This window comes from Triturus cristatus, chromosome 12 (genome assembly GCF_964204655.1).
Source record: "Triturus cristatus chromosome 12, aTriCri1.1, whole genome shotgun sequence".
Taxonomy (NCBI): domain Eukaryota; kingdom Metazoa; phylum Chordata; class Amphibia; order Caudata; family Salamandridae; genus Triturus; species Triturus cristatus.
The window spans coordinates 126412933-126436780 of NC_140595.1; the positions used below are offsets into that span (position 1 = coordinate 126412933).

The 23848-nt window shown below is 43.5% G+C and overlaps 1 protein-coding gene across 1 annotated transcript in view; it reads left to right on the top strand.

Moving 5' to 3' along the window:
* LOC146772862 (RNA-binding protein 8A) overlaps positions 1–12794 on the top strand; it is a 31829-nt gene extending 19035 nt beyond the window's left edge. Inside the window, exons 4-6 of the mRNA XM_085637495.1 lie at positions 6341–6477; positions 6914–7050; positions 12310–12794. Coding sequence (XP_085493621.1) covers positions 6341–6477; positions 6914–7050; positions 12310–12355 — 320 coding nt within the window. The 3' untranslated portion in view covers positions 12356–12794. The remainder of the gene's footprint in view (positions 1–6340; positions 6478–6913; positions 7051–12309) is intronic.
* Positions 12795–23848: the final 11054 nt, after the last annotated feature.

Consider the following 23848-nt stretch of genomic DNA (forward strand, 5'->3'; position numbering starts at 1 on the left):
AGTGCATTATACTGATGAATCAATGTAACCATCTGCAATACAAATACATTTAAAAGAAAGCTATTGACTGTGTTTTTTTTCCAGTAGCCATATTCTTTTCTGGGTTTAGACAATTCTTTTTATGGAAACCATGCTGCTGTGAATTTAATAGTTTGCACCTGAAAGCAAGTGATCTAAAAACTTTAGTGCAATTGTTTTTTCATAAGGATTTCAATAATTCCTCTGATGTTATTACTTGTTGTGATATTTAAAGCAAAACCATTTTTTGAATGGTGGGTCCTTGGAACATCCTGTCCACCATTGGAACTGCGAAAGGGAGTATTTCATTGCTGGCCTGTCCGGAATATCTGACAATGAAAACTGCAAATACCAGGTTAAAATGAAAGGTTAACGTGTTTGTAATCTTGGTTTGAAATTAAAATGAAGTTTGGTTTGTTCAGGTTCAAAAATAATACTCCTATTCTGTAAACAAAGACTGGTTCGTTATTTTCTTCTGGGGTATGTTATATACAAGCATTCTCACACTGTGTCTGAAGAAACATTAAAAAAACACTGAAATTAGTTGCCTGCATTGAAGACAAACAGACTAGCTGTGATTTTTATAAATCTCACAAATAACTAAAAAATAGGATTTATAATTGGGGCTCCCGGTTTTATGGTATTTTTTTTTTTTTTAGCATTTCCGTCTGTATTTATCCATATTTGTTTTGCGGCTAAATGAAGTTGTAAAACTGTAAATTTCCATATTTATTTAACTGATAGGCGTGCACTCTTACTTTCTGTTTTAGCTATTTCAGCTGCCAAATATCATATAGCAAATCATCCACTGGTAAATATTGGCATTACACCACAAATGTATGTTGACACAATTAATTAACTAAGTTTGTTATGTAGCTCTTCAGGCAGACAATTGATAATACTCGCATGTATGTTTTTGTCAGTTCTTGCCATAAATGTGTTGCAAACATGCCGTTTTACATACAGGTCTCATGGCGAGTCCCACATATCACCATTTTTTCCAAGTGTTATTATTTAGAGCTGTGATGGGGCATATTATTTGCTAGATTCTCAATTTAGTAGCCCGGTTCAGTCACCACAGCATCTTAATTTGAGCTTTCAGTTTAAAGAGGTCGTACCTATGGCCAGGATGTTTCATGCAAGTTAGTTCTACCAGTGGAAGTGATAATAATTTGGTTTCCAGGCTGGAAAATAATTGAATTATCTTTCTACCACTTGCCTTCCCTTGGCTGGTTAGTGGTTGTGCCTTGGAGGGTTGCATAATTGCAGCAGCACGTTACATATTCAGACTTGGTTAGTCTTTCCCCAGTGTTGGTCACTGGGGATATGTGCAACGACTGCTGTGTCTGGGGTGTAGTTTTCGTTTAATCAGGAAAAACCTCTGTTGGATGGGACATAGCACAGATCCTAATTTTACCAAGGTCCTGTCTGCTTCTTTTGGTGACATTGGCCATGAACACCCTAGACTTGTAGACAAAAAAAGATGTCCTTGTGTAATGGAATCTCTCAGTACTCTAATGCCTTTGGGCCAAGTTCATTCTTTATATAAAAAACATTACAGGAACATTACAGGGTGCATGTAGGGAGATTTGCGTTGCTCTTGTGAAAGCAGTGGAGGCCTAGCATAGAAGGGACGTTGTTGTGTGACACGTAGTCTGTTGATGATGGATACTACCGCCATCTGTTTAGAAGCAAAACGCCACCGGTAAGTTTTATTTACAGGTGGGAACATAAGTACCACAACTTTAGCAATTTAAAGAGAATTAGTATTAACAATTGATCAATATTTCAACACTACCTCATAGCGCAGGGGAGGGACAGCATACCCATTAGTGCCAGCAGTGCTGATCTTCAGCTTTAAGAGCAGAAAAAAAGCAGGTGCAATTGAAAGCCTCTAAATTTTGGGTAACATGAATATCTGGTGTGGTAGTGCATGCAATTTCTGGTGTTACTCCAATTTCCTGGCCAGCTCTAACTTGATGGCCTGTGGAAGAGCAGTGTGCCGACCAATACCAAAGGCGTCCCAGTTGGAAGAATGCCAAGTGTGTTTGAGTCTTGTTTTTCCTCATCACTAGTATGGCGCTTTACAGCCTCCTTTAAAGAAGCCCAATTGTCTGTATTTATCCATTTTTAAAAATAAATGCAGATAGAAAACACATTGCTTTCTGTCTGTATTTATGTGTAAAAATCCATAAAAACGGTAAACAGGCAGCCTTATTTATAATGCAGAACTGGCCACCAGGTTGTGTTTTTATGGTGGAACATCATCAGAGTTTTGGTTTGCTCTTAAGTGTAGATGGTTGCTTGGAGGAAGTCATTACTGTGAGGATATTAAAGGTTTACATATCAATTAATTTAAAAGCTTGTCACATCTGCTGAGTCTTCATCATTTATTTTATTTCATCAAGTATTTGCGGACAGAGGAATTCTAGCAGATGTCAAGAATCCTGGGACCCCCCTTTTTTTTTTTTTGCTGCCCACTGTGACTGACACACACACACACTCCCTCTCCCTTCCCTCTAATTTGTATTTGACTTTTTTCTTTTATATATATATATAAGGTAAGCTATGACATAAAAAAAAAAAATCCAACTCCCTTTCCTTCTCCCATCTTGAATGCTTTCGTCCTGGGGAAAGACCTATGAAGTTAGATGCTATTCTTATTTTCTTTCAAGGAAATCTCACTTGTGGAGTTGCTTACTCATGCTAAACCATCTTTTGCCCCCTAACACCTGTTCAGCCTACATTATGAAACAACTTACTGCATCATTGACAGTGAAAATAGTAGTCTTTAATGCTTTATTGAGATATGGAAACATCCTTGATGTCACTGACCACAATATAACTGTTGTAATATGTGAAGTCATAAGCATTACATTGCGGGCGCAAGTTATAGTTAGCAAGGTTAACTAAAACTTCTGAATTTCACTAGTTTTGTACGAGTGAAATGTGAGTAACTATACCATCCCTCCAACTATATATAATTTTTTTTCCCACTGATTTTTTTTTTTATATATATATATAGAGCTCATGCTCGGAGTCCGCAGTTGCTGTGCTGTCTCCCGGGGTTGTTGCGTGGTGGCGGATGTGGCGCCCTGTAAAAATAAAGTCGAAACACTCTAATGCAAACAAGTCACGCTCACTCTGGAGGCAGTGAATAAGGAGTTTATTCATGTGCTTCATCCACTACAACGCATTTTGGTCACTTGCAGTTGGATATGTCCCTTTTTGCAGGGTTATCCCCAAACTTTTTGCGTCTTCCTCCTATTTTTCCTGACCTGTTTTAGTTGGCTTTAGGACTCTGGGCACTTTACCACTGCTAATCGGTGCTAAAGTGCAGATGCTTTCTGTGTACATTATGAATATGATTGGTTATCCATGAACTTATTTGATTTGCTGGTAAGTCTCTAGTAAAGTGCACTGAGTGTGCCAGGGCCTGTAAATTAAATGCTACTAGTGGGCCTGCAGCACTGATTCTGCCACCCACGTGAGTAGCCCTATAAATGTATCTCAGACCTGCCACTGCAGTTTCTGCGCGTGCTGTTTTGAACTGCTATGTCGACCTGGCAAGTGCACCCACTTGCCAGGCCCTAGCCTTCTCTTTTCTTACATGTAAGGCACCCCTCAAGTAGGCCCAAGGTACCCCCATGGCCAGGGCGCAGTGTATTTGAAAGGTTGGACATGTACTGGTATGTGTCATATGTCCTGATAGTGAAATACAATTGAAAGGTTATCTGTCCTATAGGCTAACATGTGAGTTGCTTTGTAACATCTTACTAGTATTTCCATTGGGACAAGATGGAGGAATGGAGTTTAGGCTCTCTGAACTCCGAATTTAATCATGCATGTGTTTAGGGAGATGGTGTTTAAATTGTGTGTTTGAAAAGTCAATTTTTAGAAAATAGGCTTTTTTTGTTTAACCCTTCTGTGTGCCTCTTCTGTTTGTGGATTGACAGTCTGGTTTTCGAGTAACAGAAGCTGGGGATGTACATTCACTGTAGACCGCCACAAGATGGGGTTACGGTGTGTCCTGCCTTTCCTAGGTGACTTGAAGTTGAGCTGAATAGACCTTGGTTGCATTTAGAGTGGTGGGAGGAGTTTCACCAGCCCCTGAATAGGCAGTGTCTCCTCTGCACAATGCTGTATCTACCTCCTGTAGTGATGCTGCACAAGAGAGGAATAACTGGTTTGGACTGGGCTCAGAGACCCTTGCCACAAAGAGAATGTGTTAGAAGTATTGGACCTTAAACCCCAGAAAATTAGATCACGTCTGGACTCAAGAGGAACCTTTGCCAAGGAGAAGAGCTGGAGAGCTCTGAGGAGTTCTGCCCCTTTGCTGTGTGCTTTGCTGGGTTGGCCTGCAGTTCCAGCTTCTGCCAAGGAAAGGACAAAAACGGGTACTTTGCTGTGAACCTGCTTGAAGAAGAATCTCCAAGGGCTTGTGTGTGCTGTCCTCCTGTTCTGAAGTCTCAGGGACACAAGACTTCACCTGCAACCCACTGACCAGAACCTGAAATCCTGTGTGGACTCCTGCATTCAAAAGGGTGCCAATTCCAGTTCCTGGGCCCTGAGAATTGTTTGGTCAGTGCTGCAAAGCAAGAAAAACAACTGACACTGTCCGCCGCCAGTGATTCTGCGGCCTGGACTGATGCCGGGGGCCCTGCTCGTGAAGTGCTCAACACACCGTCCTGCCTGCACCGCAGCTCCGACGCTTGCAGTTATCGGCCTTCCCGCTAGCATCCTGTTATTGTGGAGCTGATTACCAACAAGGGTGACTTATCAAACTCTTTGACTTCGCATCGGCTCTCTAGAACAGACGCCTCACCGCTGACTTCCCCTATCATGGATTAGATGCCTCCTGGTCTCGACGCCTCTACCTCTGCACAGATGGCTCACCCCCGCACTATTCGCCATACACATTGAACTGTCGACATGCTATGAATTGTTGTATAATTTTGCAGTCGCGCTGTTAAGCTACGATTAAGCACACGCTGGAACATTTAGAAAGTTATGGTGCACATTATAAGATGGCCTACACAGTTTATATACTCTGATACCTTACTGGAATCCAGTCTGTCATTTATGTTTATGCTTGAACATTGCGAATAGGTGGTTCTTTTGGTATTGAAGATGTATGTATCACAATGACTTCCCCATGCCAGTGGCCGAAACGCGTTGCAGGGCCTAGAGCAACGTGAGTAAATACCTTATTCACTCCCTCCTGAGTGCAGTTAGGAATAAGAATCTAAAAACACATTAGAAATTCACTGGTTACAAGGAAGTTATAGTTAGGCTCTGATGTCACTCATAGACAACCAGTGAAATTCGGCAGCTATATTTACCTGAGCTAACTATAACTTACTCCCCCGCAATGCACTGCTTATAACCTCACACAATATATCACTAATGACCTGGTCAGTGACCTCACTGATAACCTCACTAATAACCTACTGAACGGATTTAAACCAACTCACAAAAAGGTCACTTTCTGGACCAACAGCTACCTTTCTGTCTAATTTGATGTAATTCCGTTCAGCAGTTTGGGATGTAGCTTTGTCTAAAGCTCCCATAGAAATGAGTATGGGGAATGCGCCTTTTCGGCCCCCCCCCCCTTTTTCTCGGCCCCCGTTTGAAGGATCACCCCGAAACTTTCAAGACCGCTGCTAAAGTGAGATTTAAACTAGTTTTGAAACTTTTGCGAGGATTCGTCAAATGATGCCAAATTTATTTGCAAATGAATAAATGCTCTTCCTATGGAAACTACATTCTTACTACCTACTGATGACTGCCAGTTGGTCACTTAGACTTATTTGCATATGGCTTGGATTAAACTGGAATGGCATGAGGAGCAAAAAAAAAGATGGCTGTAGACCCAGGTTTCTGTACTGGGGTGAATGTTTGACATTGTTCAACATTCTGTCCATCAATTGTTCTTTTTCATTTGTCAACCTGAGTGCGGCAGGTATGCCCAGACGGGGGTCCCGTGCTCTCCGTGTCACTGAAATCAAGCTAGCCTGGCTGATGAGGGGTGGAACCCCGAATCCGTTCCCAGGATGTTTACCAGTCCAGGGAGGACCTGGCTTGGCAGTTCGGGCTGGACTGTTCCCATCGGAAGCAGGGTCAAGACTGATTAACTTGTGGCTGGGTTTAAACTGGAATGGCATGGGGAGCAAAAAAAACAATGGATTTAGGCCCAGATCTCTGTACTGGGGTGAATGTTTGGCTTTGTTTAACATTCTGTCCATCAATTTTCCTTTTTGCATATTATTGAAACGTGCATGTGTTTTGAGGCCTTTCTTTTTTCTCTTTCGTGTGGCATTAGCTGTCGAAGGCTGGATTCTTTTTATAACTGGTGTTCATGAAGAAGCCACAGAAGAGGATGTTCATGACAAATTTGCAGAGTTCGGCGAGATTAAAAACATTCACTTGAACCTGGACAGGAGAACCGGTTATCTAAAGGTACAAAGGAATATAAATGTCTTCCTAGAGCTTACAATAACCCTCTTTATGCTTTAGAACATTGTATGGTGAATGTACCTATGCTGACTGCTTGTAATTGGGATATCACAGTTTGTGTGTTCTCTTTGGAAAATTGTTAAGGAGTACTGATCTTTTTAGGAAACAGAAATGCTTGGCCTTCTTAATGTGAAATAAGTTACTGAAAAAGCACTAGTAAAATGAAAGCAAACGGTATGTGCACTGAATATGTGTACTTCGTGGCACTAGCTTACAGACCAGCACAGTGGCAGCTGGGCCACTTCTCCGTTTTAACTTAAAATGGAGTTTGTTGTTTGATAGTTCATTAATTATTCTGTCGCAATCCATGTGTAAGAAAGGTTGGGGCATGGCACTGTAAGGTTGTTTGTTATAATTTTCTTCCAAACTCTTGTTGCAGGGTTATGCCCTTGTGGAATATGAAACATATAAAGAGGCCCTGGCAGCAATGGAAGGCCTCAATGGTCAGGACTTAATGGGCCAGCCAATCAATGTAGATTGGGGTTTTGTCAGAGGACCTCCAAAAGGAAAGCGGAGGTAAGAATATAATTCTCACTACTGAACTATTATAATCCTCCATTTTTAGCTCAAGTCTACCAGACAGAGCAAGCTTACTGGTTTCAAAGGACCGATTGTAAGTGTACCAAGAACTTGCAGATCTTACAGACCCCTTGTGCTTACGATTGGTTGGCTTTGTCACTGTCATTTGCTGGCTTCGTATTCAGTGGTTTTTCTTGTCCCAACTACCATGTTGTGGTTGTCCGTCTCCTCCATCATACTTTCTTTACTATCTCTCTGACTGGCTGGGTTCTATGCTTCCGCTGCTCACTTTCAGGGAACTGCTTGCATCTTTTTCCTTAATCTCTCGATGAGAGTGCATGTTTTTGAGCTCTCTTCCTTGTGTGCTTCTCCATGGTGTGTTCGGTGTTGCTCTGTCTAGTGTTTTCACCTCTTCTGTGCTTCTCCCCTTGCCAAATTCCCTGCCCCCTATTCACTTTCTGTTGCTTAATCATTGTTTTTTAAAATTTACTGGTCTATCTTCAATCTGTAAATAAAAAAAAATGGGGCGCTTGCTTTATTTTTTAGGTGCACTTGCATTATGGTGCATGCTTGTGCAAGCGTCATAATGCATGCGCACACCTGCAAAATAATGCCGCGGCATCACTGCACCTTTTTGGCTGAATTGTTCCTACATTCATTTATTGTATTACTATTATGTATTTTTTAGGTCTCGCATAGGCAGCGCATGCCCTGCCTCTATGAGGCATCAAGTAGTCAGTATTACTACTGAAACTCCACCCGTTGCATTTGTCTTTGTTTTGTCGCTTGCCATTGGTGGAATCTGGCATTGCTGTTCTTATCTTGTTTATTGTTTGCTTGTGGTCCGATACATCACTTCCTTTTTCTTCCATTTCTGGAGGAAGAAGCATCGACCAACTACAGTTTACTAACTTACATTGCTGGCTGTTATATTTTTATTTAGGGACTACTTTTTTTCTTTGCTGCTCGCATTTCCACATCTGGCAGCTTCCTGCACTTACCCGACCCTGTTTATTTAAGTTTAATTTATTCATAATTAAATCACGCTTAAATGATGCAGCCCACACCAAGGTTCGAACCCTGTTTTCCTGCTCCAAAGTCGGCAGCGTTATTTGTTGAGCCACCTCCTCGCACCGTTTGTTGTACTTGGTTTCAGATGCTACATTTGTTCCTCTCAGCTGTGTTTTTTTTTTAATTTTCTGTCTCCCTCTACATGTGTAATTTTTTTAATTTCTCTCCCCGCCCCCACTTCGAGATCACTGTTTATTTTTAATAATTAAATAATGCAGCCCACGCCGAGGCTCGAACCCTGTTCTCCAGCTATAAAGTCAGCAGCGCGCGCAGTCTGCCACCTGTTTTGGGTCAGGTTACAAATGATTTCACTGCTTCGCTGTCTGCTTGTTTTCCCCAGCGAGCGCACACCGCTCGTTCACTTTCTTGTTCTGTGTGTAGGCAACCTCTGCACTTTACAAACAACCGCGACTATCAGAGAGGAGGTTGTCTTCCAAAGAATGCAAGTGGTTTCCCTGGCAACTTTCTCCATTCCTTCAGCCTAGCAACTGATGCAGGCTGTATACTTTAAATAGGGGCGCAGCGCTCCGCATACAACCTTAAACCTGCTATTGAGAAGGCATTTGTTTTACCTAATGCTTGATCACCTATAGCTTTTGATTCCCCTGTTTCCACAATCTCTATTTTCTCACTATGCTTAACCAAGGCAAGATCCGTTTTACTTTCAAGCACCCTACAGAAACAAGATTGTATGCTCCCCAGGTAGAGTTAGCTAGGGAGAAGCAAACTTTTTGTTTGCTCCAGTGTACACCCGCATTGGGTCTGACTAGCCTGAATTGGCGCAGTTGCCTTCTAAACAGACACATCTTTGCGGTTCACTGGTTCGACTTAGACTGAAACCGGAGAGTCTCAAAGAGCAGTGGGAGTTCTACAAACACCAAATACCAGCGCGAGCGGAGGTGCTCTTTCCCGGGCAGAAAGGAATACTAAGACAGGGGGAAGTGACCTCCCCGATGCAACATTTCCCATCGTAGATGATGCCTAGCCCCGGACGTCTGATGGACTTTTCCAATGAAGCGCCTACAATGGGGATCATGGGGCCCACAGCTTTCTGTAACATTAGGTGATTGCTTTTTGTTTTTATTCTTTTATAATCTTATCCAGACACCCATTCTCAAGCTGTGAGTCTGATCATGGTCAATGCGTATTGTACTTAATTAACCAGAGCGCCCGCTTCACGGGCCGCCGTGGCATTACTTTTTGCATTGAGCTAGTTAATAGATTCAGTTCATTTTCAGTTGCAGACCACTGCATGCACTGCCTGGCAGATATATTTATTGTCCAGCTCGTTCCATTTTTAATAATATTTGCTTACAGTAAGTCCATATATATTTAATTTGCAAGGTTTTTTTTTCATTGAAAACAAACCACTGCCCACCTGGAGATGTGAGTGCTTGCAGATAGCTGGCCAAGGTGCATATTATAAATTTGTCCTGCTTGCAGGGGTGTTTTGCTGCCTGGCGAGGCTTGTACAGCTGTTTTTGAAGAATTGAGACATGGCATCTTGAAATACAACGGGTTGCCATTGATAAATAAACAGGCCCACATGCCTGGCAGGAACAAATGACAGCACTGGCTGCTAACGCTGTATCTCCTTTCTGCTTGCCACACACTCGCCTTTTCCTCTGTATCACAGTGGGATCTCTCTGCTATAGTATCCTTGCTTATTTTATTTTTGAGGGTTTTCAAGCACTATGGTTAAACAGATCATTATTTCCTAATAAGGGGAAGAACTGGCATGGGGTCACTGCCTTCTGTGCTCAAAGTGCACACGCTAGCATCCCCCAGCTCCAGCAGCGAACAGATCCCTTCTGAAACAAGCACTTGCAGTGCAATAGGTCTCGCATTTGCAAGAGTTGGCTCTATTGTCATTATAAATGATAATGCCTTTTATTTATGTGTTTACAAAACCTGCAAGCGGTGCGTAAACGCCACTTGCAGGTTTTATAGACACATAAATAAAAGGCATTATCATTTGCAATGCCAATAGCTCAAACTCTCGCAAATGCAAGACCTATTGCACTGCAAGTGCTTGTTACTTTTGGCCATGTTGCATACTAATTTGTTGATGCTGCATCACCAAAAGGCATTGGCAAAGCCTACAAGTCCCAAAGGGGGAACCAATTGACTTTGCCATGCTGCTTGTTATTGATGCTGACGGAATAAACGCTTTTCGGCTGAAACACTAGATAGAAAATCCTAGATTATTTCACTTATTGCTTCCATTTTGTTGGCCCCCGATTTTAAAAACGCTGTAGCTTTTCCCTATCGGGAACATTTGAGGGTTTTCACCGTAACAGAGCTAGAAAATTTCTCATTTGAAAGACTTTAAAGCATGGGACATGTATCATAGCACTGGTGAAGCACGCCATTAACTTTTGAGTCTCCCAGTCATTGCTTACTTTACAAAAACATGATTTTTAAAATACGCCAATGTAACGACATCGTTGCATTTCATGTGCAACTTTCAGCGCAGGCAAAAAATGGTCGTCTTTGTTAACAATAGCATTTGCTAATGCTGCTGCTCATTCCTCGACTTGTACTTAAAAACATTCAAGCATTGCAAAATTTCTTGGTAAATCACTGATTCCACTTAAAGCATACATCTTGTTTAATGCGATACACTTATCTTGGGGTCTAAAACCTCACTTTGTATATTTAAATGACATGAGTCTCAGCAAGTATTTGGGCTCAGGAAATGCCTGAATTTCTTTCAGCTGGTTTTACGCTTTCCTTTTCCAAAACATTGGTAATTGTTTGCTAAACTGGCATCTCCCTTACTCTTTTGTAGTTTAGAACTGGACATATGTTTCCATGCGTTGCATTATTGTTGAAGAACCTGAATTGTTGCTAATAAACACAATGATTCTTATTCTTTGAATTTTCTAGTAACGAGTCCTGAGTCTTCATGGGAGTTTCATGGGCAGGGCATGCAATCCCTCATTGCCAGAGGCCCAGTGGTTGCATGCCTGCTCTGGGATTTTTTTTCCCCTTGCTTTTTGCGTACTAGCTCCAGCTGCTTCAGAGGCTCCCTCCTCAAACGATACCTTGGCATAAGAGCGGCCTGGTAGATGCCAGATCGGTTTCAGCATTTATTTACCTGTCAATATGTGCTGCTTCCTGCCTTTCAAATTAGATTACAAGCTTTTGTCTAATGTGAATAACTTGGTTAGAATCTTAGTTATTCACCAAACACGTTTTAGCCCTAAATTCTATTTTCCTTTACAACAGTTTTGTAGAATTGGTGAGATTAGAAAAATTTAATGGTATACTTTTAACTTTTCTTCACACTCTCCAATAAATATTGTAATTTCACTGGCTACTGTCCTATCCCTTCAGTTGCCATTTCCTGTATTTCTTAAACTAGTTCACTAATTGGCAGTCATACTTTTTTTTTCTTTAGTATATCCTAAACACTGTTTACGGAAATTGTGTTAAGTTTGGTATTCGAAAGTAAAACATTGGCAAAAAATGGCAAAGAAGGGTGTGTGAGTTAAAACCGTTATTGATAAGCTATAGTATTGTGGTATTTTATTTTTGCACTACAGCTAGTTTTTGACTCTTCATCCAGGAGCCTTGTCCTGATACAGCGACAATGCTCTATTGAACATTCTTTATTGTAACATGACACTGTTCCATTTATACTGTTCCTTCCTGAACCTTTATTTAAACATTGCGCCTGATCACTAGCCTCCTGCAGTCTTATAAAGGGTATTCCACTGTAGACCTGGATGAAAGTGTTTGGAAACACGTTTTTTACTGCATGAGAACGAAAAGAAAATACCCTGGGACAACCAGTTGGGACTCTAGCATGGTAAAAAAAAAATAGTCCCCATCAGATTTTCCTTTTATAAAACAAATGATGTGTGCCTGCTCGTCTCTTAGAGTTTGAACCTTTTGACCCTGGATAGAAATGTTATCTTTTGCCGAATTTCCAAATTCAGAATTGTGGGGGGAAGGCCAGGGTTTCTGCCTGACTACATTTTCTTTTTCTTTTTTCTAAAATCAAGATTATAGTACAATTGCACATTACTAACATCTGTAAGTGGCAATCTTTTTAATTTGTTACTCCTGAAAACTCTTCCGAGGAGAGACTCTTTTACTCCTAGTTTTTGTGGCGTTGAATGTTTTTGCTTGCCTCTGTGTTTTGTTTGCTGCAAAATTAAATGTGTTTTTCTTTTTCAGGAGCGGACGCAGGAGGAGCAGGACACCAGAAAGGAGACGGCGTTAAACTGTCAATTTTTTCCTTGTGAATCTTTGGATGTGAATTGCGTCCGAGCACGTTTTCGGGACTTCAGTTTTAAATAAATACACACATTTGTGTAAGCTGCAGCCAGTACTGAATTATTTTTTTCCCCATCTGTACATGGCTATATTTTTATTATTTTCATTCAGTCCACATCGGATGCTTTTTATGTAGTGTGTAAATGTTTTGACTGGAGATACATGTGAAACCCACAAAGTGGGTGCATTTTTATCCCTATGTTCATGTTATAAAAATTCAGCTGGTCTCACGGAGACAGGCTTATCAACGAACAAATGGGAAATTATTTGTGAAAACTAGTTTATGAAGAAAATAGTTCAGCCTTTGAACTGGAGGATACAACTCCCCTCCCACCAAAAGTGTTCATGTAGAGGCCTGTACTAACCTGAATAAAGTGTACTGATGTAACCTAGCTCCATTGCTTTCTATAAATCAAGGTATAAGTTCCCCTTCACTGGATCCTCGACATCAAGACCAAAGAGCTGTTGGATTTTTTTAACTGCACGGGATCGTTTCATGGTTCCAATACCGGTTATAAAGCGCACACTATAAGAGCATCAGCGCTGTGACACATTTCCGTTTCTTTAGAAATGAACTGGCTGTGCAGCCTTTTCTAAGTCTATGCAACTGCTCTCTTAGACCAGAAAAAGAACTTTAGGGGAAATTGTCCAAGTGGTGCTTATTTGCTACGGTAGTATTTGCTGTCCACATATAGAAGGTTAAGTCCGATAAGTATATATAACAATGTAGAACCCCATATAAACAATTCCATATATACAAACACCGCACCAGGGTCTAGATGTTAAAGAAGCTCAACCCTTTCCTTCAGGAGCTCTCAAAAGGACTCCAGGTGGGACGTCCACACATCCAACACTGTACAGCACCCATTCCACCTGTAGGTCAGATCTCTGCTGATTACTCATGCATGCTACACATACCTAACACCTAGATACTGTAGTTCTAAAAAGAGGCATTTGAACAGCAACATTTAACACTTCTTAAGGTTCCGCGTGTTTGGGAAGTGCAAGTGGCATATCCTTGAACTGTATTTTGGTGATTCACGTTTGGGTAAGCATATTGTTTGATTAAGCTAATCAAAACTGGAAACCATGAAGCATTTTCCACTTGTACGTAGCACACACTGCATGAGTCAAAGGAAAGTGCCCGCTATAACTGATCCACTGGTTTCCCTGAAACCTCAGTTTCGTACTCTAAGCCCACCCTGTGCAGACAACGCCTCTTCAGATTTTAGCCCTTCAAGACACCCATTGTGCCAACTGTTGATCACGTTCATGCTATCCTCAGTCTAGCTCCATTCTCCTGCACGATCCAGTACCTCCTGCACAATCTAGTATGTTCCATACCCTCCCCTTCCCCATCTGCAGCCTAAGCCAACCTGTTCCTTGAAGAGGAGAGATGTCTCCATTACTTAAAGGCCCATTCGTTCTGGTCACTCATACAAACTCGACTAATTTCACAGACTGGTAAGAAGCCCTCACTTATGCACCTTTCCCAAACACATGCACATTTTAACAAGGCTCCTGCTCCGTTTCGTCTCCTGCTCTGGTCCAGTCACAATAAAGCCTGCTCCTCTCTTAGAAACGGCTCAATGTGTTGCCTCTTTTGTAAACTGAATCTCTCTGGATTCCCCTGTTGTGCATTATTGTGCCATCAAGTGGTTGGGGCTTGAGATATCTATTTTTGCCCATTTTTTCAAATGTTTTTATTTCCTCATTGGCATAATCTGGTACAATTTGGTAGTATGTCTGCTACTTGTCCTGTCCTTTTTAGACTGGTTTTGTCGGGCATATAGTTGTGCTGTGTACAGTTTTCTCTGCCCTGTAAAAGATGCAAGGCTTTTAAGCACTGCAAACGGCGTTGTAATCTGTATGCTGTGTTGCATTTTATAAAATGTGTCTGTATTTTTTTAAGACCTGAAAACCAACTCACTGTAAGGCATAATGGCATTCGGACTTCACTGGATGGCTATTTGAACAGGTGAGTTTTGAAGGTTTTCAAAATGTCAAATTGCCCTGGAGAAGACTGATGCAAATAGATCAAATATAAACAAACATTTACAATGCAATAGGTCTCCCAACTGCGAATTTTGGCGCTATTGGCATTGTAAATGGCAATGCCTTTAAAAAAATTAAAAGCCATTGTTATTTGCAATACCAAAAGCCACACCTATTGCATTGCCAGATCCCTGTTTAAAGACTTACATCATTCTGAAGGGCCCCCGCGTTAGCAACCAGAAATCTTACCCACGTTTATTTATTTTGGCTACAGTAAATGGGATTCCTGCTCATGTGCTTTATTTCAAAAGTCGGATGAGCAACAGATTAGCCCGCGAAAAGTAGGAGAATGAACAGAAAAAGGGGCAGGCAATAGAGGGAAGAAAGAAAGAAAAAAATTTGCTTTGCATAACTACTTAGGAAAGAAAAATGTGGAAAAAGAAGGAACAGGCTTTTTGTGACATTGTTGCAGTACTTCAGTCTGAATGCTTTAAACTGACTTTAAGATGTGCAAGTGAAGCGAGAAGTAAAGGCGCCCGCCCTTTCTTGCCATGCACGCCGGCCGTGCTCTCCCCACCGTGGGTCTGGAAGAGCTGGCGGCATTGTGTGCCGGGGGAATGCACGGTTCTGCCGTGGGCCTGCATGGACTGGGGGTGTAGCTCGGGGACTGGTGAAGCCCGGTTCTGCCGTGGATCTGGAAGGTTCCCGTGGTGTACCTCTTGGGCCGGTGAAGTTCCGTTTTGCCTGTAGATTGTAAGGGCCAATGTTTTACCTCCGGGGTGAGTCTCAGTTCGTCCTTGGTCCTAGAGGGACCGGTGGTGCACCTCTGGGACTGCCGATGACCAGTTCTGTTGTAGGTTTAGACGGTGCAGTGGGTTACTATACTCATTATGCAGCTATTAAATGCCTCTATTGTAGAAGCAACCGTCCCTTCAGATTGGAAACATGCGATGGTCCTCCTGTTGCTGAAAAAGACAAATGCTGATCCCGCCCAGCTGTCTAATTTTAGACCAATTTCTCTGCTTCCTATCTACTCCAAAATTTTGGAGAAACATGTCTATCAACAACTTAATCTGTTTGTGGACGCTTCTAACCTTTTACATCCGTCTCGATCGGGATTTAGGGCAGGTTTCTCCACTGAGACAACTCTACTTGGAGTAGCAGGGGCACTACGGCAGCGGTTGGATTGTGGTGACACTGTAGCCCTGATATTGCTCGATTTGAGCGCGGCATTTGGTACGGTGTCCCACTTTGTATTACTAAACTCCCTGCAATCCTTTGGTATTACGGGCACTGCACTGGATTGGATCACATCTTTTCTCACGAAGCGGACGTTTCAAGTTTTTTCATCCAGTGCCTCTTCTATAATCTATCCTGCTGCCCATGGAGTGCCTCAGGGTTCTATTCTGAGTCCCCTTTTGTTTAACTTGTATGTTAGACCTTTGGCTACGATAGCTGACGAATCTGGGTTGTCTTTGTTCTCCTATGCGGATGACACCCAGATTGGTTTTTCCTTTCTTCGGGCCAGATAGGCGGTCCCTCGGTCCTCCAGACCGGTTTAAGAAACATTGCATCATGGATGCATGACAATCTCCTTAAGCTGAATGGTGAAAAGACCGAGGTCCTCATTTTTGGGAAAAATAAAAATCTCTGGGGTCCTCAGCACTGGCCTTGTGAGATGGGCACTCTTCCTCAACCCTCTGCTTTTGTCCGCAATTTGGGAGTTTTGATTGATGATAATCTCTCCATGAAACATCAGGCTGTGAAGGTGGCGGCCACTTGTTTCACTATTTTAAAATGGCTGAGGAAAATCATTTGGATGCTTCCGGTTTCCCTCCAGAAAACCGTAGTCCAGGCTCTTGTGACTTCAAGAATGGACTATGGAAACATTCTTTATTTGGGATCAAATAAGGATGTTACCCGAAAGCTTCAAGTGATTCGAAATTCTGCAGCTAGGCTTCTATGCCACCTCCCCAAAAACTCTTCTACCTCCAGTGCTCTTCACAAACTTCACTGGCTTACGATCACTAACCGTGTGAAGTTTAAAGCACTGTGTTTTATGCATAAAATTAAAAGTGGTTTGTCGCCTAAATACTTACAATCTTTGGTCCATCCTTCTATACCATCTCGGGCATTGCGCTCGGCCTCCCAGGGTAAATTCATGGTGCCCAGAGTCAAATTGACTAGAGTGGGTGGCCGCTCCTTTGGCTATTTGGGTCCAGTGCTCTGGAACTCTCTTCCAACTGCCATTTGCAATGAACCCTCTTTCATGAATTTTCGTAGGTCTGTAAAAACCTGGCTATTTAATCAATAGCTACACTTTATTGTACTTCAGGGTCTTCTGTCTGTTTTTTCAGCGCTGGGAAACCCTAGGTGGGTAGCTGTGCGCTCTACAAAACTAACCAAATAAATAAATTACCGATGCCCAGTCCGGCACTGGACTAGCGGTGTACCGATACCTGGTCTGTCCTGGAGGTCCAGCGGTGCACCTACGAGCACTTGTCAGTTTCTGACAGTGTCTCTGCGGTGTTCAGGGCCGGGTGTGTCTGAGCTCAGAGTTTAGGAGAACGGGCAGCGTAAAATCCCTCTCTCTGTGTGCCCTTCGTAGGTACTTGGCACTAACCGTACCACCCCGGCTTCGAACAGAACCCTTCAGATCGGCCCTTCCAGGGTTGCGTGAAGACGAAAGGACTCACACACGCAGGGCGGGAAGCGAAGAGCGCGGGAGACGAGACCCGACGAGATTGTTAATATAGTCCATGAGCTGGGACACTGAGTGCGTCACTCTGGGTCCGCGAACTTCACCGATTACAATTATAATTTGTATTTAAGTCCACGAATCTCATCGACTGGTAACATAAAACGTACATCTGATCACATACCCCGCGCCCAAAAGCCTCAAACACGCCAGGCTTCCTTCCTCAACCCGAGATCACATCTGCCTAATTCCACGTTAATTCTACTGTGCGGCTCATTTTTACTGTTTCACCGAAAACCTTATTTGTGAGCCATTCTGTGGGAGGGGTTGTTAATACCCTCTGTCGGAAAGGCTTTCTTCCTGACCTCCTGAGAACAAAGCTTCTCACCTCTGGAGGTCAGAAACTCATCTGTGGTGGCAGGCTGGCTAGGACCAGTCAGCACTCACAAGTTGTTAGTCTAACACGTCCTTTAAAACCATTAATTCTCTTACAGCTTATTAAAAATAACTCTCACGCATATGTAGATTTAGAGCATACTATTGCTTTAATGATTGACATGTATTGATCTCAGCATGTTTCATCTGTATTCTGCTATGCATCGGATTTTAAGAGTCGGAAGCACAGCACTGAATAGCTCCTTCAAGATTCAGGTTGTGTGTTGGCTATTAAAAATAGCGTTCTGTTTAGGTATCAAAGAAATGTAATTTGCCAAAGCGAAATCCTATTTGAGATCCATTGAAATAGGAATGTTTAAATTTTATCTTGACAAGTGCCGTTTTCGCACAAACCAGGAACTCCTGTGGAGCAGCAGAGCTGCTCCCCTGCAGACACCCCAAGAGACCTTTGAGGGGTCTGGACTGCCAAAACCTGGCACCTGAAAACACCACTGCACCAGAGCCACCTATCCCAAGCTGAAGTTGGCCAGCTGTGCCAGCGTGGTCCCTCGACCCTCCAGAGACAGGCCACCTTGAACTTGCCATCTCTGGACTTCACGACATTGCCTGCAGCCTTTGTGTGCAGGACCCCTCAAGCGCGAGTGTCTCTGGTGACAAAAACCAGAGGCCACAAAGTACCTCTGCACCAGTCGCCCATGGAGAAGAGAACCAAAGGGGGCCCAATGTCCTTGAGCTTCGTGTGTCCTGAGCCCTCCTTTTGGTTCAGCGGACTGTCCTCCCAGTCCAAACCTTAAGCCTCTTTTCATGAAGAGTGATCCCCATAGACTAACATTGGGCACCCGACGCTGTATTGCACCACTGCACCCGGGCACCTGAAGTCCTAAAGATTGGTCTCACAAGTCGCTACAAAACTTGTATGCAGTCTTTGTTTTTCCTCCCACAGGCTAAGATTGCCACATGTGAAAATTGCATTGTGTCCATTTTTAAAACCTACAAGTATTTCTACCTTGAAACGTACTAACCCGAGCGTATTGATTCTGGTGGCTAAATATATATAACGATGCATGTTATTTTTTGTAAAAATTGGTGTGGATCTCCTTATTTATTTATTTAGGAGCTTATAAAGCGCACTAATACCCGAGGGTGTCCTGGTGCTGTCATGCTGAGCATCCCAGAAGAACGAGGGTCTAATCCCTGAACAACCAGGTCTTCAGCCCCCTCCTGAAAGACAGAAGTTCCTCCGCTTTCCTAAGATGTGCTGGAAGGCAATTCCATGCGGTGGCCGTGCCATAGGAAAACATCTTTCCACCCCAGCTGGCCTTTTTTATCCTGGGAACCACCACTAGGTTGTTCTCCGCAGAGCGCAGTGCCCTCCCTGGCACATACCGCCTGAAACAGTCCCTCAGACTCTGGGCCAATGCCTTGAACACCGTACACATGGCCTTAAATTGAGAGCGTCTGTGAAACGGGAGCCAGTGGAGTTTCCTTATTTCTTCTCGAACTGAAACATACTTAGGAGAGCCTGTCAGCAGTCTCGCTGCCGCGTTTTGTACCATCTGCAGTCTGAACAGATGGTTTTGTTTCAGATTGAGGTACAGACTATTACAGCAGTCTATTGAGTAGTGTATATCATTTTCATTGACTGTGTGTGTATTTGCATATGTCTAACACTGAAAAGATGGTACTGCAGCAATGTAGGTTTAGTAAGCTTTATTAAGTACAAAGGAATAGATTTCTCCAGCCTTGCCAGCTCAGCTGTGCCACACCATTTGACACAAATCCCCAACATTCTGTAACCGCTCTGCCTGAAAGTTTCAAAGATGAGACCTCATAGTAGAGATGGGGGGGGGGGGGTAAACATAGGAACTGTATCAAGATTTTAACACATATCCCCTCTTATAATAACTAACAATCAATCATTAAAACAAAATCATTATTGAACACTAAAATATAAAACTCAACCACACACAACAAAGTGGTATTTTATCACACTGTAAAGGAAGAATTCTGAAAAAATGTTCATGTTCATTAAAGAAAAACTACATACATCAGAACAGAGTTATGACACCTCATGGTTTTTAAGCCATCCAGGAGAATGGATTTTCCTTTTTGTTCTTAGACTAAATTTGGTATTTATGGTTTCATTTTTCACCACATGTGCAGATTCTTTGTTGGGAAGCAGGTTTCTCGGGTGTTAATCTATCCATGCTCCACATACCCTCGTCTTCTAGAATTACAACAAAAAAAGTGTCAATTGTTTTTTTAGTTTTTTTTTCTTTTTCCTGGTTTGTGAAATGTATCAAACTCATTCAGACTTGTTGGGTTTTCGGACTAAAACCCATTTCCCTGTCTTCCAATCCTACCAATCTTTGCATCTGGCTTGATGTTTCTCCACCTTTTCCTTCATCACCTCCTTATTAACAGTATTCGGGTCCTTGCTACCCCCCAGATTATACCCGATATACCCTACTCTCCTCCATATATCCTTGGGGTGCACATATAGATTGTTGCTTATACTCCGCTATCGATCAGTCTGCCACTCTGGCCCAAGTTAAACCCTATCATCCGGATGAGTGCAGACTGGGGTAGGAACTAGTTCAGGCATTAGAATCATCAGTCCAAACCTCAGTGGCCAAGGCCCTAACCATTTACTTGCCAGCTTCACGTGATTGCATAACGTGTTCCTAGTCCCCCCTCCTATTCTGCCCCACCTCTTTTAGCCAACTCCAGGCACCTCCCACGAACCACTTTGGACCCAGGAGGATAAGCTTCAACAAACTGACGTTTTTGCCTGTCTGACCTAATCCGTTTTGATGGACCACATTTACAGCACCTATGCTGTCTCCGAACCACCTTCTGCCCCTCTTCCCCCAAGCCCTTTGCCTCAAGATAGCGACACCGAGGCTGATCCATCTCCTCACCCCGGATGATCATCCTGTCCAAGAGGAGACGATCTACCCCAGCGCAGGATCTGTCTCAGTCAGATCTCCTTGACTTTGACCCGGAGGACATGTACACCGTTGACCATGCGACTGGACCCCACGCTATGAAGTAACCACATGCATGCATGCCTACGTATGCCAACCATTCAACAAAGATACGAGCTAGGCTCTTAACAGAATGCCTTCACTCGATGTTGGAAAGCAAGGTCTCTGATACTCTGCAAGTTGATAACATGAATACTTTACTTAAAAAGTTCTTAGAAGACACTAAAAAGGCGTTGATAGAGCCTGGCAATCATGCCATGATCGCTTGCTAGATGTCACTGGGCTGCTGGCAAAGACCCTAGTGATAAGTCGATGCCAAGGAAACGGGGAGTCCTATCCGTCCCAAAGTCAATCCGCGCATAGACCCAAAACATTCTGAATTAGCTTTTGCAGAAGCCGGGCCTGTAGCCACCCACCACCTATTTGGTAAACACTTCATCTAACACCTGGGCAAATGTAGCAATACTTTTACAGCTCTTGACAAGGTCCAATCCTCCCTCAAAAGAGTCTTCCACTCCAACCTTTTTGCCGGGGCCAGGAGTTGCTTGCCTGGCCGTGCCTTCTTCTGAAGCCTCCAACGAGGATTTGACAATCTCCCAGGTAACACCTAGCAGAATTACGGCAGTGATAACTTCTACCCCACCTGCTCCCACAGAGCCAGGCCTGGGAGGGTCAGCTCCCGATCTGGAGTGCACAGCAGAGTAAAAGTGTCAATTACAGATGAGCCTGATTTCTCCTCGGGTAACATTGGGGGGGGGGGGGGAGGGGGTTACGTCTCTTCATACACAATTGGGCTCAGAATACTCATGACACCTGGATCTTCCAAACCATGCAGGGCTATCAGATAGTTTTATGGAACCCTGTCTCATCATGTTCCTCCCTGCCCTCTTGTCTTCTTCCTTCCAGACCAGGCGGTTATTTCATAGGAGATTTGGGGTCTTATGGCCAAATGCTCTATTTACCCAGCATCTGGGCACTTAATAGGTTTCTGCAATACCATCTTAGTTCCAAAGCAGGGAGGAGGTCACAGGCTTGTTCTGAACCTCCGGGAATTCAACAACTGGGTTTGTTATTGCCATTTCAAAATGAAGGATATAACCGGGCCTAACCGCCTTCTTTTAGGGTAAGGGTCGCCTTCCCTTTTTGAACAAAGTGCTTATGCTGCCTCAGGATCGCGGTGGTCTCGTCTGCCCTAATCTTCTATGATATTATTGGGCATCCCATCTTCGATATATATCTGAATGGGTGGTTCATGAGAACGGAAAAACACTGGTTCCACAAGGACCGGACAGTAGATTGCAGGCCCTTGTGGGACATAGCCTGGCTCTCCAGAACAGTGCGACTCCAAAGTGCATACATAGCAACCCCCATGAAAACAGTTCTCGAGATATGGGACAGGATCATGATTTCTAGAGGCCTGACAACCTTCCCCCCACCTAATACACCTATCACTTGCAATCCCATGTTCCCCCCCTGGCTTTACAACCATACGCATTTCTATCCTGGAGTCGGGGGGAGTGTCAAGTTATCCAGGACCTCTTTGAGGGTGTTGCGTTTAAAACATTTGACCAATGCAAGCAATCTTTCCATATCACTGAAGCCGACAGACTTCGCCACTGGTTGCTCACTCCACTAGACCGCTGACCCCCTTTGAGTCCTTGCTCCAAACCTTTGAGGGCACCGCTGCCTAATATCTCACACATATCGGGTGCTACAACATGCATAGCCCAACCACCCCCATAAATACCAAAAGCAATGGGTAGCTGACACAGGAGAAGAGCTCTCCCGACAAAACTGGGAACAACTATGGTGTGACATCCCTAGAATTTATAGGAGCACCACCCAACGCGACTCAGCATATAAACGAATGACTCGCTGGTACTACACCCTTTCGTGCCTACAGAAAATGCTTCTTACTTTCTCCCCCCCCTATGCTTGAGATGTCAATCGGCGACAGGGGACTTCATTCATATCTGGTGGATATGACCACTATTGACGGTGTTCTGGAAAGAGGTCCTAAGCCACATCAAGATCACAGTGGGGTTCCCTATACCAAACTCCCCCCATGTAATCTTACTAGGTATGTGACCACTGCAACTCAAAGCCATGACACACTCCGATTGGTGCCTTATGCAGATGCTGGGAGCTGCGAAACAATCTATAGCCCTCCAATGGAAGTCAACATCTCCCCACCCCCCCCAATCTCTGCATGATTCTTGCGCCTATGACATGTCATGGCAATATAATTGCTGACAGCCCGCCTCACCTATACAGATACTAAGTTCAAACACACTTGGAAGCCTCTTATAGACCATAAACTGAACATGCCTGCTACGTCCCTCCTAGACTGCGTGCTCTTGAACTTTTTGAGGACTCTCCTACCATTCTCTAGAGATACCACCCGAGAGGACCTCCCCCCCCACGACGCGGAAAACTGATAGTGGTCCCCCCTTCTCCGTAAAAACTACGCATAAGTGAGTATGATTGCTCTAGTGCCCACCACCCTCTTACCATAATTGGTTCTACCCTCCTCCCAGGCCCTATATACTCCTGGTTCTCCCTTGTTTTTCTTATTTCTTCCGAAGTGTTTCTATGTTTAATCCTCATGGTGTACATCTATCGAAGGCTGCTGAAGCCACCATGTCCTTTATGATGGTATGACTTGCTCTCCATTCTCAAAGGTCTTACACTACAGGATATGCATGCAGTGTCTTAATCGCACCTGGACTCTCTATGATATTTTTCTACTCTTTATATCACTGTGAATTTTTTTATAGTTGTAAATTTGCTCAACTGTTTTTAGGTCTTACCTGACCCAGCGCGTGCGCTGGTCTGGCGAGACTTTTAAGTAAGGGCTTCAAAAAATGCTACAGCTTGCAGTGCATGTGCGCGCTTGAGCAGAGGCGCCATATGGCATTCCTCATGCTCAATAAGCGCATCGCTCGCAGCGCGTTTGATCGCAATCACTTTTGCGTTGCGTGATGGCCACGTGCGCACCACTCGAGAGACTACCACTACCACCCCGTGGCCTTAAATAGCAACGGCATCTCCTGTATTTAAAGGCTTGCAGGTACAGGTTGTGTAATTCAGTGATATTATGCAATAATAAAGGGAATGATGGACGGAGTGTTGAACATTGCAAGCACTCACCCCCAGTCAACTGATCTGAGTTTAATCAATCACCGTTCGTTAATGTTAATGTCATTTGTAGAGCGCAACAAATACCCGGAGGTGTCCTGGCGCTTCTTGATTCTCTGAGATTGGCAGGTAAAGAGTAAAAAGGAGGCGGCCTACTCTTTAGAAAAGAGCCAGGTTTTTAATTCCTTACGAAAAGGTAAGAGCTCTGTGATAGATCTCAAATAGC